This window comes from Adiantum capillus-veneris, chromosome 11, assembly GCF_014529385.1.
Source record: "Adiantum capillus-veneris isolate H3 chromosome 11, ASM1452938v2, whole genome shotgun sequence".
Classification (NCBI taxonomy): domain Eukaryota; kingdom Viridiplantae; phylum Streptophyta; class Polypodiopsida; order Polypodiales; family Pteridaceae; genus Adiantum; species Adiantum capillus-veneris.
Genome location: NC_140941.1, coordinates 11,484,927 through 11,504,069, shown reverse-complemented (window position 1 = coordinate 11,504,069; position 19,143 = coordinate 11,484,927). Strand labels below are relative to the sequence as shown.

The 19,143-nt window shown below is 45.3% G+C and overlaps 1 protein-coding gene across 2 annotated transcripts in view; it reads left to right on the top strand.

The window, feature by feature from the left end:
- Window positions 1-16,176, top strand: part of LOC147446888 (bZIP transcription factor RISBZ1-like) — a 56,481-nt gene extending 40,305 nt beyond the window's left edge. Inside the window, exons 2-7 of one of the 2 annotated variants that reach the window (XM_086522833.1) lie at window positions 14,665-14,751; window positions 14,851-15,055; window positions 15,142-15,217; window positions 15,321-15,446; window positions 15,536-15,581; window positions 15,665-16,176. In XM_086522833.1, the coding sequence (XP_086378959.1) occupies window positions 14,665-14,751; window positions 14,851-15,055; window positions 15,142-15,217; window positions 15,321-15,446; window positions 15,536-15,581; window positions 15,665-15,882 (758 nt within the window). In that variant the 3' untranslated portion in view covers window positions 15,883-16,176. The remainder of the gene's footprint in view (window positions 1-14,664; window positions 14,752-14,850; window positions 15,056-15,141; window positions 15,218-15,320; window positions 15,447-15,535; window positions 15,582-15,664) is intronic. The other variant, XM_086522834.1, reaches the window with a different exon arrangement.
- Window positions 16,177-19,143: the final 2,967 nt, after the last annotated feature.

The window sequence follows — 19,143 nt, the reverse complement described above, 5'->3', positions numbered from 1 at the left end:
AGATCTGCTGCGTTTCCCAACTAGCAGAACCTCAGCCATGATAGTGTTTTTGGTAGTAGATCCACAGTTTCAGCCATTGACAAAAACGCAGTTTTCAGCCATTGGAAAACGCAGGTTTTCAGCAGCAGAACATTAGTAGACCAACCCCCATTCAGTTGCAGATGATCCCCCAAGTTTAGCCCAAGAAAACGCAGCCAAAACAGTCATTTTCAGCCAGTGAACAGTCCCCGAATTCAGCAATTAGAAGCCTACAGATTTCAGCCATCGAGTCGTCGTCGTCGTTGTCATCGGCATAGTCCCATTGCATTCGCATTGTACACCTTTCTGCAATCAAGTTAGACCACTCTCGCCGACGAGAGTGGGGCCTTCGGAGGAGGGTTTTACAACCTCTCGGTGTCGTATCTCTTCTCTCTCCTTCTCTCAGTCTCATTCACTTGCACGCACAATCCACTCGCTTTGTTCGTGACCACAGCACTCTGCAAGACGGAAAGCTCTCTCTTTCCCTAAGAACTAAAAAGAACCTTGAGCAATAAAGATCACTAATCTTGAGAAAATAGAACATTCATTCCGCTGCACCTTACAAAAGCCTTCTTTAAATAGGCAATGGAAACGCCCACGTATCTCATAGTATACGTTGCAATGGCATATTTAGTGTAATTCTGTCTCCAGCTCCATTCCGCATGTAACCGGCCTGTTCAATCCAAAAAGGGCGGTAGACTTTACTTCAAACCTTGATTTAGCTTTCACCCATTATTAGTCGTCTATTTTACCTGCACTATAGTGACACAAGAGAGGGGAATGGGATACAGATGCTAGAATGCACCTGTATGAGAAGACTGACACCAGATTGGCCCCTAACTTAGGCGCCCCTCTCGGTATTTCTTTATTCTTTAAAAGAGGGAATAAATGTTGTGGATCCCTACAAGCTGCCCCGCACAAACTTGGCTGAATTTCAACTGGTCCGGCCTAATTTCGGCAGCATAACTGTACTAGGACCCTTCACAGTCAGTATTCCCACGCATTGACTGACTTTCCCGACGCATATGGGCACTTTGCATAACCTGGCGAGAATCTGCAGCACGCTGAATTCTCTGTTTTCAGCCCTGAAAATGCGCCAGATCACCGGTACAGCGGTCCCCTTGCGTCCCCGAACCTCCTGGGGGTATTAGGGTCCGTTTAGGGCCAAAACCCTAAACCTGCAAAAATACACAGCAGGCTGTAATTTACTGTTTCGGGCTCCGTTTCGCGTGCCGGTCGCCTCCTTAGCAAGTCCTCGAGCTCCCGCACCTGTAGGGCTACTTGCCCTTTGAATCGGACGAGATTTCTGGCGTGAAACCTCTCCGAATTCACCTGTACCTACGGGGGGATTAGCCGCTAGCTAATCCAGTACCTGTGCAAGAGGCTCTTGCCTCGGCAATCGCGCATGAACCCACACAACTGTACATTGGTCAAATGAAGAGCCCACTAGAGGGGCATCACATACTGCCAAAGGGGAGAGAGAGGGCGGTGCGTAGCGTGCAGGGCATCACTCCTGGCACCGCACTGTGCATAAGAGGGAAAGCGCCACTTCTTAACCTGTGACAAAAACTGAAAATGAGGCTCTCCCCCTCCTAAATTCAGCGCCACTTCTTGTTGCATGAGGCAAGGGCACCAGAAGGTGCCACTTGGCACATTTATAAGCATTTTCCCGTTTCGGGGTTGCCGTCTAAAAATATCCCAACCGGTTGCCCAGTTGACTTCACGGCAGAGTAAGAAAATGTTCCCCTTGTCATTCCGGAGGTAATGACGTCAACACATTTTCAGGTCCCAAAATAGCAGTTCCCTAAAATTTAGGAGATGTTGCCATTGTATCTTTCTAGGTCATCCGACCCTCTTTGTACACTGCGGCCACATCCATAACTGAAATGTAGCCTCTGTAGCAAAGGATTCCACTTTGGCTAGTCAATGACCCCACTTTGGCTAACCATAGTCTTTGTCCAACCTTAGTGCTCTCTTGCCCTCAGGCTTGGACTCCCTCTAGACAGTTCCACACTATCTATGCAATGCAGGGCAGTTAGATTTCCCGAGGGGTGTTTCCAAAAAGTGAAAGTAAATAGATAATAAGAAAGAAATCAACAAAAAGGATAGATAGTAGTCACACGCTGGTGACATATCCCCCTCTTGAAATCTCAAACGTCCTCGTTTGCATCTATGTCGTATATGCTTACTGTCAACACTGATGTATTCAACACTTGTCGACACATATACGACACATACATGCTCATTGTCAACCCTGGTGTATTCAACACCTCGTCGGCTCATGTATTGCCTGCGTGTGAACCCTGTCCCAATGACATAGTGGTAGCTTCGCACTCTGCCATTGCTTTGAGTCACTAACTTTCCAATGACAAAATGGTAGCTGCACATTTTGCCACTGTCTTATAGTACACGTTGGATCCCTTAACACTTTCGAGCATACCCAAACCGAGAGTTTAAAAATGCAGTTACACATGTACTCTTGAATAGAAGCAATCATTGTATCCTTGACAAACTGACAAGAAATACTCACTTCTATAGCACTAACCAAACTTTTGGACATTCCATAAGAGCAATTGCCAAACTGACAATTTGTACAGCTCTAACATTCATGTAACAGGTATTTCATTTGAGCTCACTTTAAATACCATGTACATCATTTGTTTCAGAAGCCATTGTCACATTGACAATCCATGTAGCTTTGAGACTCATGGGGTCAAGGTAGGTTGCAAATCGAAGGCCTCCAGGTAAAGTGATAACACAGTTGGTGACTCTTCAAGTTCACCTTCTTCCATCCACTTAGCATCCATTGGTGGATAGTTTCTGAACTTTACCAAGTAACGCCTAGCAACCTTGCCTTTCACTTTCCTTTCTTTGTGTGCCAAAATCTGTTCAGGGACCAAGATCTCGTCAAGTTCCTCGACTTCCGGCTGATCTTCAGCTGGCATATCTTCTGGCACATCACCCACATAGGGTCTGAGAAGACTCACATGAAACGCATTGTGAATCTTCCAACTGTCAGGCAATTTCAGCCTATATGCAACATCACTGATTATGTCGCACACTTGAAAAGGCGCATAGTAACGCATGTTGAGCTTTGGAAACAGTCTTTCCTTGCCCTTCATCTTCTTTAACCTTGCCTTTTCAAAGCGTAAAAGCACCCAATCACCAAGTGAATATACCACTTCACGACGGTGACGATCAGCTGCTTTCTTTTGCTTTGCCTGAGTCCTTTCTAAGGCCACTTTGACCTTCTTGTACATTTCATCCATGTCTTGAACATACTTATCTGCTTCAAATATCTTGTCCTTTGTATGCAGTATGGGAGGAACTTTCTTGCCACCTTCAACTATCTCAAAGGGTGCCTTGCCGGTTGATGAATGCACTGTATTATTGTATGCATACTCCACCAATGGCAAATACTGCTCCCACTTTCCTTTATGCTCTGACACATAACACTTCAGCAGATCTAGGACAGTAGAATTTGCCTTTTCTGACTGCCCATCTGTTTGAGGATGAAATGACGAAGAGAATTTGAGCGTGGTGCCCATATTCTCAAACAAGCCTCTCCAGAATAAACTTGTCATGCGTGGATCACGGTCGCTAACAATCGACTGTGGCATGCCATGATACTTGAAAATATTGCTCATAAACAAGCGTGCGATCTGATCTGGCTTTATCTTCTTCCTGACAGGAATAAAATGAGCCTGTTTGCTGAATCTGCAAATAATGGTCCAAATACCATCGTTTCCTGTCTGCGTTCTCGGAAGATCAAAGATAAAATCCATAGCAATACTTTCCCATGGTTTATGTGGAATAGGTAGTGGTTGCAATAACCCTGGTGCCTTTTGCCTGTCAAACTTGACCTTTTGGCAAATTAGGCATTCTCGCACAAAGGCATCCACATCCCTTCTCAATGTAGGCAAATAGAAGAATGTCTCAACCGCTTTAACTGTAGCATCGATACCACGATGCCCTGCATACGGTGGGACATGACTCTCTTCCATAACTTTGCGTCGCAATGGCTTTGTGACACACAATCTGCCATGCATCATCATGAACCCATCTTTGAGAAGATAGTGTTCATGACGTTGTCCTTGCATTAGCTGCTCGAAGACCCTTGCAAAATCTTCTTCATTTTCATACTGTTCTCTCATATCATCAAGTTCATGATGATAAGGAATTGACACAGCTGAAATTTGTGGCTTCCTTGACAAGGCATCAGCCACAACGTTCTTCTTGCCTTCCACATGCACAATCCGAAAATGAAACATGGACAAGATATTTGCCCATCGCATATGCTTCTCAGATAACTTTGTCTGTGTCAAGAAGTATCGCAAGGTCTGATGGTCCGTTTGGACAACAAAATCTGCACCTAGCAGGTAGTGTTTCCAACTTAAGAGCGCATGAATCACAGCCAGTAACTCTTTCTCATAGACCTGCATGGTCATCTCTGGCCCTTGCAAAATTCTGCTCTCATAGGCTACTACCCTGCCATCTTGCATTAGCACTGCACCAATGCTACTACCGCAGGCATCACATTGGACCACAAATGACTTCCTAAGATCTGGCAACACAATGACTGGATCTGAAGTCATCTTTTCCTTTAAGAGATTAAAAGCTGAAATCTCTTTCTGTGTCCATCTAAAGGTGACTGCTTTCTTTTGAAGAGCATGTAAAGGTGAAGCAATCTCAGCGAAATTTCGGATAAACCTTCTGTAATAGGAGCATAGTCCCAAAAAGCTTCGGACATCATGCACCGTCTTCAAATTTGGCCATGACTTGATCGCTTCAACTTTTGCAGGATCCATTCTGACACCATCCTTTGAGACAATGTGTCCCAGAAAGTGAATCTCTTCCAGAAAAAACTCACTTTTCTTTGCATTGATGAGCAACCTATGACTGCGTAGCTCTTTGAACACAATGGCCAAGTGATACCTATGCTCCTCTTCATTCTTTGAGTAGACTATCATGTCATCAAAGAATGTACCAACAAACTGCTGGTGTGGACGGAAAATTCTGTCAATCATCCTATTGAACGTAGCAGGAGCATTTGTGAGACCAAAGGGCATCACTAAAAATTCGTAAAGGCCAAACGTCGTTCTAAAAGCAGTCTTGTGCACATCCTCTGATCTAATGCGAATCTGATGGTACCCACTCTTTAGATCTATCCTGCTAAACATAGCTGCTCCTTCTAATTTGTCCATAATATCATCAATTCTAGGTATAGGGAACCTATTCTTGATGGTATTCTTGTTCAGTGCACGGTAGTCTATGCACATACGCCATGAGCCATCCTTTTTCTGCACCAACAACACTGGAGAACAAAATGGAGATGAACTGGGCTGAATCAGCCCCTTTTCTAACAGCTCCTGTACTTGGCCCATTATCTCTTTCTGCTGAGCCGCACTAACCCTGTACGGAGGCTTATTTGGTGGGCTACTGCCTGGCACCAAATCTATCGCATGGTCCTCGGGTCTCTCTGGCGGTAATTGAGACGGTAATGAATCAGAAAAGCAGTCACTATACTGTTGTAAAAACATTGACCTTTCTTTATCTAGCACAGATAAATTTGATTCATCACAATCTGACACTTCACGTGCAAAAACCAAGTACGCAGAAAGATGCTTTTTCATTACAAAAGTAATAGCAAAAGCTGATACAGTAGGAATAGACTCCCCTTTAAGCTTTACATCCAGAATGTGAGTCTTTCCCCTGCTCTGTACAGTGATCTTTTTGTTGCAGGCATCCATGATTCCCTGTACACGAAACAACCAAGGAATACCTAACAACACATCACATCCGTCCAGTGGCATGATGTAAAATTCTTCAGCATCTACATAGGACTGGATATGTAGACGCAACTTTCCAATGATGGGTGTCACAGCCTCTGTATGGCCAGGACATGCCAAACCTGCCTCTGCTGTATACCCCATCTCTTCAGGTCTGATTCCCAACTTTGAAGCCAATTCTGGGGAAATGAAGTTGGCTTTGGCACCTGGATCAAAGAAGATAAGCACTGTTTGATCCCTGACCTTTCCCCATGCTCTGCAAAGCTCACTTGCATCTGAATTTGGCTTGTCGCCCACCATATCTAGCACTAGACCAGCCATGGGCTTCTTTCCTTTCTTGTCTTCCTTGTCATCAGAATCAGCTGGCCTTTTCTTTGTAGGACAGTTATAAGCAATGTGGCCAGGCTGCTCACATATAAAGCATTTGTTCTCTGTCCTCAGGACCTTCTTTTGCTCTTCTGACTTGCGAGGAAAACGTCTTTTCCATTTCTTTGCTAGTCCTTTTTCTGATTCAGCCGTAGCTTTATCTTTCCCTGCGTTGGTTGACTCCTGAGTCCCTGTAGGAGCCTCATTGGGAACGTGCTTCTTGGCTAAATTTTTCTTGCCTGATCCTGCCTTGACGCCAGTGTTAAATTCACAATCTTCTCCCTTGAGCAAACCATTCCCAGTGTTTGCTACCTCGATGGGCTGCGTCAAAGTAGTGACTTTTGTCTTCGTGCAGTATTTTCTCAATCCTTTGGGTAGGCCACAACAGTATTTTTCAATCTGTTCTGTCAATGGCACAAACCTATAGGAAGTTACTTGAAGTAGAGCTTTCCAAAACTTCCGATTGTAATCATCCAGATTTCTGCAAGTGGCAGCATTAAGCTGGTACCATTCTGTCATGACATCTGCTTCAAAGTCATCAGATAACCATGCTGCTGCAAAAATCTGATTGAAGTAAATCCCTGTGGACGGAGCTTGCCCTTGAAGCAATAAAGTTGTCCACCATTGTCCCGCATTCCCTGTCAAGAAAGTGGCTGCCTTGCGGACCTTTGAAGCCTCTGTAAAATTTCCCCCTGCATAGGCCTTGTCAAACTGCTGGAGGAATGAGAGAGCCTTCTTCCTGTCATCATCGTACATGGGGTTAGGCATCATCGTTTGAGCACCCCCAAACACTGTTCCTGGCGTGTAAAACTGATTTCCAAGTGCATGACCAACCATGCTCTGGAATACCGATCCACCTCCAAAATAGCCAGGGTGTACTGAAGGTGGTGGGAAGACCTGTTGCATAGCCTGTAGGTTGCTTCCCTGCCCATTAGAACCAGCTATAGGCTGCTGAAAGGTGGCGGGCTGAACTGGTACATCTTGAAAGATTGGTATCTCAGCCACCTGTTCTTGCACCTTAGGCATAGGTTGTGGAGACTGCATGTTCTCCGTCAAGTGTACAGGTGTTTCCATTGACTGTGCGGTATGAATCACCTGTGCTCGAGCCTTAACAGGCTTTTGAATATGATCCAGTGACCCAACTTGCTGAGACAGAACAAGAGGTTGCAGAAAGGCTAAAAACCTTGGGTTCTGCATTACTTGTGTGAACATAGCCACAGCAGTAGCCAACTGGGTCGTGAATATATCATCATCTGTCTGTGGTGGTCTTGAGGACTCACCCACTTCATGTGTCTGTTGACCCTGTGAAGAGGAAACCTCTTCAGTCACATCATCTGGTCTGTCAGCCATAATTGCTATTCCCTGTGTCTGGTCTATGATCCCTTGTGTCTTCAAGCCCAAAACTGACCAAGGCTCACTTCTATGGGAAAAAGTGATTTAATCCCATCGATGGAACCATGTAACCAGCCTGTTCAATCCAAAAAGGGCGGTAGACTTTACTTCAAACCTTGATTTAGCTTTCACCCATTATTAGTCGTCTATTTTACCTGCACTATAGTGACACAAGAGAGGGGAATGGGATACAGATGCTAGAATGCACCTGTATGAGAAGACCGACACTAGATTGGCCCCCAACTTAGGCGCCCCTTTCGGTATTTCTTTATTCTTTAAAAGAGGGAATAAATGTTGTGGATCCCTACAAGCTGCCCCACACAAACTTGGCTGAATTTCAACTGTTCCGGCCTGATTTCGGCAGCATAACTGTACTAGGACCCTTCACAGTCAGTATTCCCACGCATTGACTGACTTTCCCGACGCATACGGGCACTTTGCAAAACCTGGCGAGAATCTGCAGCACGCTGAATTCTCTGTTTTCAGCCCTGAAAATGCGCCAGATCACCGGTACAGCGGTCCCCTTGCGTCCCCGAACCTCCTGGGGGTATTAGGGTCCGTTTAGGGCCAAAACCCTAAACCTGCAAAAATACACAGCAGGCTGTAATTTACTGTTTCGGGCTCCGTTTCGCGTGCCGGTCGCCTCCTTAGCAAGTCCTCGAGCTCCCGCACCTATAGGGCTACTTGCCCTTTGAATCGGACGAGATTTCTGGCGTGAAACCTCTCCGAATTCATCTGTACCTGCGGGGGGATTAGCCGCTAGCTAATCCAGTACCTGTGCAAGAGGCTCTTTCCTCGGCAATCGCGCATAAACCCACACAACTGTACATTGGTCAAATGAAGAGCCCACTAGAGGGGCATCACATACTGCCAAAGGGGAGAGAGAGGGCAGTGCGTAGCGTGCAGGGCATCACTCCTGGCACCGCACTGTGCATAAGAGGGAAAGCGCCACTTCTTAACCTGTGACAAAAACTGAAAATGAGGCTCTCCCCCTCCTAAATTCAGCGCCACTTCTTGTTGCATGAGGCAAGGGCACCAGAAGGTGCCACTTGGCACATTTATAAGCATTTTCCCGTTTCGGGGTTGCCGTCTAAAAATATCCCAACCGGTTGCCCAGTTGACTTCAGGGCAGAGTAAGAAAATGTTCCCCTTGTCATTCCGGAGGTAATGACGTCAACACATTTTCAGGTCCCAAAATAGCAGTTCCCTAAAATTTAGGAGATGTTGCCATTGTATCTTTCTAGGTCATCCGACCCTCTTTGTACACTGCGGCCACATCTAGAACTGAAATGTAGCCTTTGTAGCAAAGGATTCCACTTTGGCTAGTCAATGACCCCACTTTGGCTAACCATAGTCTTTGTCCAACCTTAGTGCTCTCTTGCCCTCAGGCCTGGACTCCCTCTGGACAGTTCCACACTAGCTATGCAATGCAGGGCAGTTAGATTTCCCGAGGGGTGTTTCCAAAAAGTGAAAGTAAATAGATAATAAGAAAGAAATCAACAAAAAGGATAGATAGTAGTCACATGCTGGTGACACCGCATAACTTGCAAATTCTGCTCTCAGGTGGGATTCCCCTAAATCTGCCAAATTCAATTTCCAGCTGGTGTGAGGATGTACGAATCTGACCAATAGCACATCTCAAACCATGAGACGGGTGGGTATCCATGTAGCTCGAGCGAATTACAAAACCATCTTTAGATAGCTGTAGGAAGTTTTCTTTGTAGTCGGCCATCTTCGTGCCCAATTCTTGTGTAGGGTCTACCCATGTCCTCTTAGTGTCCAACTGTATAAGATCCTGGCGGATGATTTTATTAATCTCCGTTCGTGTGATTGCCAGTGATGGAGCCTCAAGAGAGTATTGGAAGGGGGGTAATCTTTCCATACTGAACCCATGTCTCTGAAACCACGAGGACAGTTGCGCATACCAGCATGATTTATCTCCTTTCATTGCTAATTGTCGAGAGGATTCGAGGGCCAATCTAGTATATCGGGAATTATTTGTATCCCACAAACCAACACTGATCTGGTAAGAGCTTCAATTTCTATCGGAGGGGCAGCTAGTTCCGCTCGGGTAATCGCGTGTGGTACGGAGGCCTTGGCTCTAATCATTCGGGAAATCATAGATACCAAAGGTCTCTCCATTGACTTCCAATTATCCTGATCCATAGATGGTCCCCAAATCTGGACCCCATAAAGCATAGCCGAAGCCACCACAATATCAAAGAGCCAAAGTTTTGTTCGTGGTTCCTGAAACTACACTTGAGAACACATCCTCTCCAACCCTCCCAAGGCCGCAGAGGCTCTGGACAATCTAGCATCCGCTGCTTTCTTAAGAGTAAACTTCGGTCCTATAAATACCACACCAAGGTATGTGTATGCATCTGTGTACTCTACTGTATCCTGGCCATATGCAAATGTAGGTGCCGATCTCCTAACCCTCTACGGTGTGGTGTTCAACACCATAAGTTTGGTTTTACCCAAATTTACCGACAGTCCGCTGTCCTCCGCGAATTTATGTAATGCATCTAACTGCCTCTGCATTCCATCTGGTGATTCTGCTATCAATACAATATCATCTGCATACAACAACAAAGGGATCCATGACCCTGCAAGTTGAGCACCTCTGTCACCCTCTCTATCAATGTAATGTGATACCTCATCTATATACATACCAAATAAAGTAGGGGACAGTGAGCATCCTTGCTTTACTCCAACGGTGGAATGAACAATGTCGGAATCCCCTTTTGGAGTAGGTACATAACCAGTTACTGACCCGTATAAGGCCATGATCCCCTAGATAATCTCTTTGGGGATCCCTAACTCTTGCATTCTACGCATCAATCTGGCCCTTGGTACTGTATCAAAAGCTTTGTGAAAATCCACAAAGCAACAATACATCCTTTTCCCGCTTGCTCTTCCTTCCTCAATAATGGCTCTGAGCGTAAGAATATGATCTAAAGTGGAATAACCCCTCCTGAATCCAGCTTGTCCTGTTGCCCTTATGCCCTCATTCTCTGCCCATCTACTCAATTTTTGCTCCAGAATGGATGCGTACAGTCGGGTCAGTGTGTGACCCACCATAATGGTACGGTAGTTCCCGGGTATCATAGGATCCCCTGACTTGAAAATAGGTACGATAGTAGATAATTTCCAAGATTCAGGTAATCCTTCACACATGACCCGATTAAACAGACGAGCAAGGACTTCTGAAAGTAGATCCCTTGCATGGATCAGATGTTCTTCTACTAAACCCTCATGATCATATGCTCTTCTTGTCTTCATCTTGTCAATGGCTTTTTTCACCATTTCCGTAGTAAAGAAAGTACTAGTAGCAGGGCATGGCTCTAGCGGATCTGGTAATGGAGGCTGTCCAGATACCATATATAATGATGTTACATATTGACCCCAAATCTCAGGAGAAGTAATTGTCGGAGGCGATGAGTGCTCGTGAAATAAACGCCAGGCCTCATGTGAGTCCTGACTCAAGAAGAGCTCAAGAAGAGAGAGAGAGAGAGAGAGAGAGAGAGAGAGAGAGAGAGAGAGAGAGAGAGAGAGAGAGAGAGAGAGAGAGAGAGAGAGAGAGAGAGAGAGAGAGAAATGAAATGAAATGTTATATTAACGTCTTCAAAAGGCCATAATGATCTATGAGACCCGAAAGTTACAAAGTGGTGGATCTGATACAAAGTCAGAGTAACAAAATAACCTAACAACAATACAAAACAAAGATATATACTATGGGGTCCTAAGTTGATCGATGTGAACCAAGCAAAAGACTAAGCAAAAAATGGGCGGCTTGTTGGGATAGTTGAATCACAAGAGATCTAGCATCGGTCGTTGGCGAATCTCATCAACTTCCTCCATGGTTAGTAGTCTGACTGGGCGTCGTGCATGCCTGGCCAACGTGCTCCGAATTTTCTGTCGTAGCCTCCGTCGATGCTGTGTAGTTCTTCGCAGTCGCGGGTGCCGGGATTTCCCTAGTTCAATCGCTCGGTCAATCAGTGTGCCTCTGGTGTGAGACGAGGGGGAGCTCTGCTGTGGGAGTGGCTCTTGCAGCTGTCCTGTGTCTGCTCTGAAGAAGTCTGTGATCCGTCTTTGAGACTGGTTAGCCTCGCCATTCATCAGGCTATCTCTGTGTCTGCGCAGCTCGAGCAAGAACAAACCCAGACATCTCTGGTCTTTGTATCCCATGACTCTTGAGAGTGGTCCAAAACCTTCTCTGAACAAGCAATGGAAGCGGCCTCGTATCTCGTAGTAGACGGGGCAGCGACATGTATAGTGTAGCTCTGTCTTAGGTTCCATGTTACACAAGGGGCATGTCCTGTCCTCTGCTGGTACTCCGCTGTATCTCCCAGTCTCAATCCGTAACTGGTGAGAAGATGTGCGTAACTGGCCAATAGCACATCGTATCCCATGAGACAAGTGGGTATCCATGTATCTGGGTCTCGCCACAAAACCATCTTCCGTAAGCTGGAGAAGGTGGTCTTTGTAAAAAGCCATCTTCGTGCCCAATTCCTGTGCTGGTTGTGTCCATGTCCTTCTGGTGTCTAGCTGGGTCAGGTCTTGGCGTATGAGCTTGGTGATCTCTGACTGTGTAAGGGTGAGAGATGGTGCATCCAATGAGTAATGGAATGGTGGCAGCCGGTCTATGCTGAACCCATGTGCCTGAAACCATGATGTCATCTCCCCATACCAGCATGTTGTATCTCCTTGTATGGCTAACTGTCGAGAGGATTCAAGTGCTATGCGAGCATATCTGTCTCTAGGAAGTGCCCATGTGCGGTTTATGAAGGAGACTGATCTGGTGAGCGCCTCCACCACAAGTGGGGGGGCCGCTAGCTCTGCTCGGATAATGGCCCGTGGTACTGATGCCTTGGCTCTAATGAGCCACGAGATCATAGAGACAAGAGGTTTCTCCATGTTCCCCCATCCGTCTGAGCGACCCGTCCTCCCGTGGTGATCCAGTGAAGGTCCCCATATCTCGGTTCCATAGAGCAATGTTGAAGCCACCAAGGTGTCAAAGAGCGAGAGCTTCGTCCGGGGCTCCTAAAACTGAACCTGCGAACACATCCTCTCCAATCTACCCAATGTTGCGTGGGCTCTAGCAAGTCTGGTTTCTGCTGCTCTTCTGAGTGAGAATGTAGGTCCGCTAAAAACCACTCCAAGGTAAGTGTAAGCGTCTGTGTACTCCACAGTCTCCTGGCCGTATGTGAGTGTAGGTGCTGACCTCCTGATCCACTGTGGGGTGGTGGTATTAAACACCATAACCCTGGTTTTACCCAGGTTGACAGACAAACCACTTTCGTGGGCAAACGTATGCAGAGCATCCAATTGAAGTTGCATTCCCTCTGGGGATTCGGAGATCAACACTATGTCATCAGCATATAACAAAAGTGGAATCCATGTCCCTGCCAACTGAGCACCTTTATCCCCATCGCTGTCAATGTAGTCAGAAATCTCATCCACATACATAAGAAAAGAGTGGGAGAGAGCGGGCAGCCCTGCTTCACCCCAATAGTGGAGTGAACCGGTGTAGAAAGTCCCTCCGGGGTGCGTACATGCCCTACTACTGATCTGTACAATGCCATGATCCCCCAAATGAGTTTTGTGGGTACTCCCATTTCCTGTAATCTGCGCATCAGTCTAGCTCTGGGTAACGTGTCGAAAGCTTTGCGGAAGTCCACAAAGCTACAATAGATCTGTCTCCCATGAGATCTGCCTTCCTCGATGATGGCCCTGAGTGTTAGGATATGGTCAAGAGTAGAGAAGCCTCTCCTGAATCCTGCCTGCCCAGTTGCACGTATTCCTTCCCTCTCTGCCCATCTACTCAGCTGTTGCTCAAGAATGGATGCATACAACCGTGCCAGTGTGTGCCCAATCATAATAGTGCGATAATTCCCAGGCTCCATTGGGTCTCCTGATTTGAAGATAGGTACGATTGTAGATAGGTTCCAAGTGTTCGGTAGGCCCTCACACATGGCACGGTTAAACATAACTGCTAGTGGGTCTTTGGCATGCATGAAATGCTCAGCTACTAGGCCCTCATGATCAAATGCTGTCCCAGTCTTCATCCTGTCAATGGCTTTCTTCACCATCTCAGCAGTGAAAAAGACACATGTATGTGGGCATGGGTCGCGGGGGGGTTGGGGAGAGAGAGAGAGAGAGAGAGAGAGAGAGAGAGAGTTTGTTTTTAGAGATAGAAAATTTTGCTCAGTTCTAGAGAGAGAATCTGCAGTAGAGAGAGAGAGCACATCCCGATGATTATTTAGACACTTAGTTTGTTTACACACCAACCGGCGCCTGCCCATCCCCTTTTGAGATGGGCGGGCAACCCTTTACACACCAAGAGACCAAGGTTTTCTTTAAATTTTAAATTTGCACTTCATGGGCATCAGGCGTAGTCTATTGGCTGAAGCTCTGGTCTTTTGTGCGGGACACCAGCGTTCAACTCCACCCAAGTTTGGGCAGGGGAGCTTGGCTGCCGAACGCAATTTCCACGCTGCCTTTTTCGGATCTAATCCTTTTGCACCGCCTGGCTTCCAACTCAGCTCGCGGAGTGCCTGCCCAAGCTTGGGCACCCGGTGTGTAAACACTCTAATTCATGAGTTGATTTTTGAGCTCTGAATTTTCAAGTTATGAAGTATTAATAAAGCGAGGATTGACCTTAATTCTCACTCAAATACCTCCACCTCCCGACCACCTCTGAATGACCTCAAACTGTCAAAGACAGGAGAAAACAAACAAAAAGAACAAGCATTCAAACAAGCAAACATGCCCACACCCACACAACAAAATCAAGCTAGCAAAAGTCACACACCCACGGCCACACCCACATGCACAGGAAAACTCATCCAAGCACACAGCAATGTTAGCTTCACGTGCTTGTGCCGATAGCAAATTTTAGCAAAGGTCGTTTGACTGAAAACTGAGTTTTGTGAACGAGTGTTTCTTTTGTGCAATATTTGTTTATGACCACAGTCAAGGGCTTTGAACTTCTGAACTTCTGAACTTCTGAACTTGGATTTAGGTTGCCAATAATGGGTGTTTTCTTTCCTACTTGTTTGCATGGTTAGTGCTGAAACACCTGCCTGCTCTGCTGTAGGCGTGCTACAGACTCAACAAAGGAGTACCTCAAGCAGGGATCATGGGAATGCCTCGGCTGTCACGAAAGTTCAATCTGAGTGTGGTGGTAAGCTTTTAATTATTTCTCCACCTGTGGAAAGCTAGGATGTGGTAAGTATTTGAATAAGGAAGCCCTCTCTATTTATAGACTGCATGTAACTTGCAGAGGCCACTCAGCATGGCGATAGACTGGTGTCGGGGCCACTAGGGATTCCTGCATTGCCCCCAAAACCGAAAGGGACTTTTTTAGTCTCGGCCAGGATAAACACCAGTGGGTCGTCTGCAGACCAGTCTGATGAGGACGAGGCAGACATTGAATCAGGTGCAACTGACCAAAGCGCAGCCCCTGATAATATCAAGAGAATGCGGAGGTATCTCATGAGAAAGGTTCAATATTGATCAAGTGAGTTCTTTCAATTTTTTTATTTTTGTGCCCAACTGTTGCCTGGCTCATTAGAATGCTGTCCAATCGCGAATCAGCAAGGCGCTCAAGGAGAAGAAAGCAGGCACATCTGAGCGACCTAGAAATGCAGGTTATGCTTGGTTTGTTTTGTGCGAAAATGTATTTATGTATATCATTTTTGCATGTAAAATTCCCGTTTTGGAGTTGAAGAGCGTTTTCTTGCCCTTGCTTAGGTTGCACAAATGAGAGTAGAGAACTCGTCGTTGTTTAAGCAGTTGACTGAGATCACTCAAAAACTCAATAATGCGTTGGTGGACAATCGGGTTCTGAAGTCAGATGTGGAGGCATTGAGGGCCAAGGTAGTAGTTTGTGAATTTTGCAATCTGATATTTGTCAGGAAGTCTGTTTTGCAATAGTGAGAAAACAAAGCCGATTCAAATCCTCACAGGTCAAAATGGCAGAAGAGTTGCTAGCACGGTCTGCAACTCCTACGGGTATGCTAATGTTTGATCCTTGCCTCAAATTAGCTATGGTGCTTTTTCTCTCTGACGTGTTAATAATTTTCTTTTTTGCTCAGTGCGGACAGTTATCAAGAACGAGGCTACCTTTCTCCCAAGTCTACACCCTGGCGGGGATGAGCAGCAGGAACAGCATGTGGGTGGAAAAATGGGGAGAACTCCTTCAATGCAACGAGTTGCAAGCCTTGAACATCTACAGAAAAAGATAAGGGGTGGTGTTTCTCCGTTGTCATGGAGCACTAGTTGGGATGCGGAAGGCCCCTCTGTCGGGGATTAAGGACCACTGGGTGGTGGGTGAGTCTTCACAATGAAATAGCTCAATGTTATCTTCATGTTAAGGGTGGCATTTGTTGTATTTTGCACTTGCTTGCCAATAGCAGCAATAGCAGCAATAGCTGTACATGAAATTCTGGATTGGTTCTTTGCCAAATTCATCATCGAGGAGCTTGCCCTGTATACGAACATTCTGGTAAGCTTTTACAAAAAATTTGTGGGAAGATGTGCTAGTGATTGATTGTCTCAATGGACGAGTGAATTATGAGATAGATCTTTGAGGTCTCTTGGGAATTTTTCTTCTGTGTCAAGAATCTCTCTCTCTCTGAGGTCTCTTGGAATTGTTTCTCTTCTCATGGGTGTGTGTGTGTGTGTGTGTGTGTGCGCGCGCACGCACGCACGCGCGCGAATAAGAAGAGGATATTGGAATAACCTTTCCATCACCTAAGTGGTAGATTGGTTATGCCATTTCCCTCTTGAATAACAGGGTTCAACTCTCCTTGTTGGATAGATCTTAAAGGTCTCTTGGGATAGTTTCCTATGTCGTTAAAATTCTCTTCTTCTTCTTCTTCTTCTTCTTCTCTCTCTCTCTCTCTCTCTCTCCCCCCCTACCTATCAGATCATAAGATCAAGACTCACTAGATAGATCTTTAAGGTCCCATGGATCGTTACTACAACGCTCAAATCTCTCTCTCTCTCTCTCTCTCTCTCTCTCTCTCTCTCTCTTCATGCTCCTCAGCCTCTTTTTTCCTGCAGAAACTCAGAAATTCAATAGAAATTAAGAGGGGCAAAATTTTTCAGAAGTTCCAGAATTGCAGAGATTGTAGATAGGTGTGGAATAAACATGTATGTGTAAGCTTCAAACAACACAAACACCATAAGAGAGCAAAAGACGAGCATTATTGGTTGGGTAATCCTCAATGGTGATAAACTTGCGCTGAGATGTATGAATCGTTTAGGCCTTCAAATACAAAAACCTAACTTTTCATCGATATCACATGGGAATTACAAACATCATGATGGCAATGTGGGCATATGATATATTCACGGAAATCTATATCTATATGTCAATGGAAATACATGTTATCGATAGACTTCATAGAGAGGATATATGTTCAACTTCTTCAAAAGCATCTCTACTTCCCCTCCCCTTTTCCCTCTCCCCCTTAAAGTGAGATTTAACTACCAATACACAAAAACCATACCAATATCACGATGAAAATTTAGCAAAATCTCAACACTATTGGCATATGAAACAAAATCAAATCACTACTAATTCAGAGTGAAGTGTTATAAAAAAGGTAAATGGGTGTGAAGGGTGCAACAAATTTGACTCAAAATTTTGAGCACGAACAAAAAATTGACACGGTTGAACAAGCACTTACGTAGATGCCATACTCGTCCACCCCTTTACTTGCATAGGGTAAAGCCCGCCACCTCATGCGCATAACATATAGGTGCGAGATACCTTGAGTGGTAGCTGACTTAGGGCATCCACATATGATCGCATGTATAATTGCAAGTGAACTCATTGTGATCCCATTAAAGTAGTGAGCCCACTCTCATCTCCAAGTTAACTGCCAATCCAATGTGATCTCATGTGTTCTCAAGTGAACCAAAAGGAAACTACCTGTGGATGCCACCCTACATTTTCACGTCATAATTGATCCCTTGTGAAGATGCAGGTGTCAATTATCCTGTAGAATGTGGGTTGTAAAATTAAATAGTAGCAAAGGTAGGATCTTGTACTAAGGGCATGGAAAGAAACAATGCAAATAAGAAAATAGAGAGAATAAAAAAGCTTGATTACCAAGATGATACAATGCGTTGCCATTGTCCACACACGCTAGCACTCTCAAGGTAGAGCTTAGATGGCAACTTAGACAACTCAAGCTAATAGAGTGTACAAGTAGTAAGGGATGGATACCCACAACATACAACACCTTGGCTCATGGTAATACCTAGTGTTAAGCGAGGGAGGTGGGTTACTATATACAACATGGGCCACTTACACAATATTGACTACCACCAACCACCACTCACTCATCATCGACCATCAATCCATCGTCCAATGACAACTGGCCTCTCATCCACTAGTATGGGGTATACACACATGATATAGCATTGAAGGAAATATTCCAAGGAATATTTCTTATTCTTAACCTAAATTAGCTCTTCACCTTCCACTAGCACAACAAAAGGCCTCATTAGTGCTTACGGCTAGATCGTGCTATGAATGTGGGTTGTGGATCTCTCATAAACAGGGAGGTTTTGATTCACCTTGTAGAGCGTGAGCTGTAAGAGAAAAGAGTAGCAAAAGTAGTAAAGGCAAGGAGAGAACCGATGCATTTTAGACAATGAAGAGAGTATGAAAAAGAATCAAGGTAAAGCTTAAATTGCGACATAGAGAACTTCGTGTGTGCATGCACATGCGCGCAGAACTTGACACAAGAATGAATTAAGGAGAAAAGACATGGACTCTCAAGTTTCCAACATTGAAACCGAACATGGGTTAGAAAGGGGACCACCACACAGAGAGAGAGAGAGAGAGAGAGAGAGAGAGAGAGAGAGAGAGAGAGAGAGAGATGAAATCATTTATTAACTTCTCAAGAGGCCAAAATGACCTATGAGACCAAACCGTTACAAACTGGTGAATTTGATACTACAAAAATGAGATGCTAAAATGAATTTAGGAGTGCTACTAGCTAGAACTGTGTGGGGTATGTGTGATCATTGCTACAATGGGTGCCTAATACAAGAGGGTGATATAATGTGTCATGAGTCTATCCTCATTTGTACTTTGGATATCGAGATAGTATGGCTCGAATCCTCTGCTGCAGTCTCCGTCGATGCTATGAAGCTCCTCTCCTTAGTCGTTGGCATCCTGAACTCCCTAGTTCCAATGCTCAGTCAATGAGAGTACTGCGGGTGCGAGTATGAGTTGAGCTTTGGAGTGGTGGCTGCTCCTCTATTTGTCTAGTGTCTGGAGTGAAGAAATCGGTAATCTGTCTGGGATTGTCTCTCTTCATATCTCCTCAGTAAATTGTCTATGTGCCTTTGTAACTCAAGTAGATATAGTTCAAGACATCTCTAGACCTGATAGAGGTCATGACTTTGGATAAGGGTCCAAAGCCGTCTTTGAATAGACAGTGGAAGCGTCCCCGTATCTCATAGTACACTATGAACTAATATACATAATGCATCTTCGTCTCTGGCTCTGTATGGCATAGGCGGCATATCTTGTTGGATGCTGGTATCCCTCTGA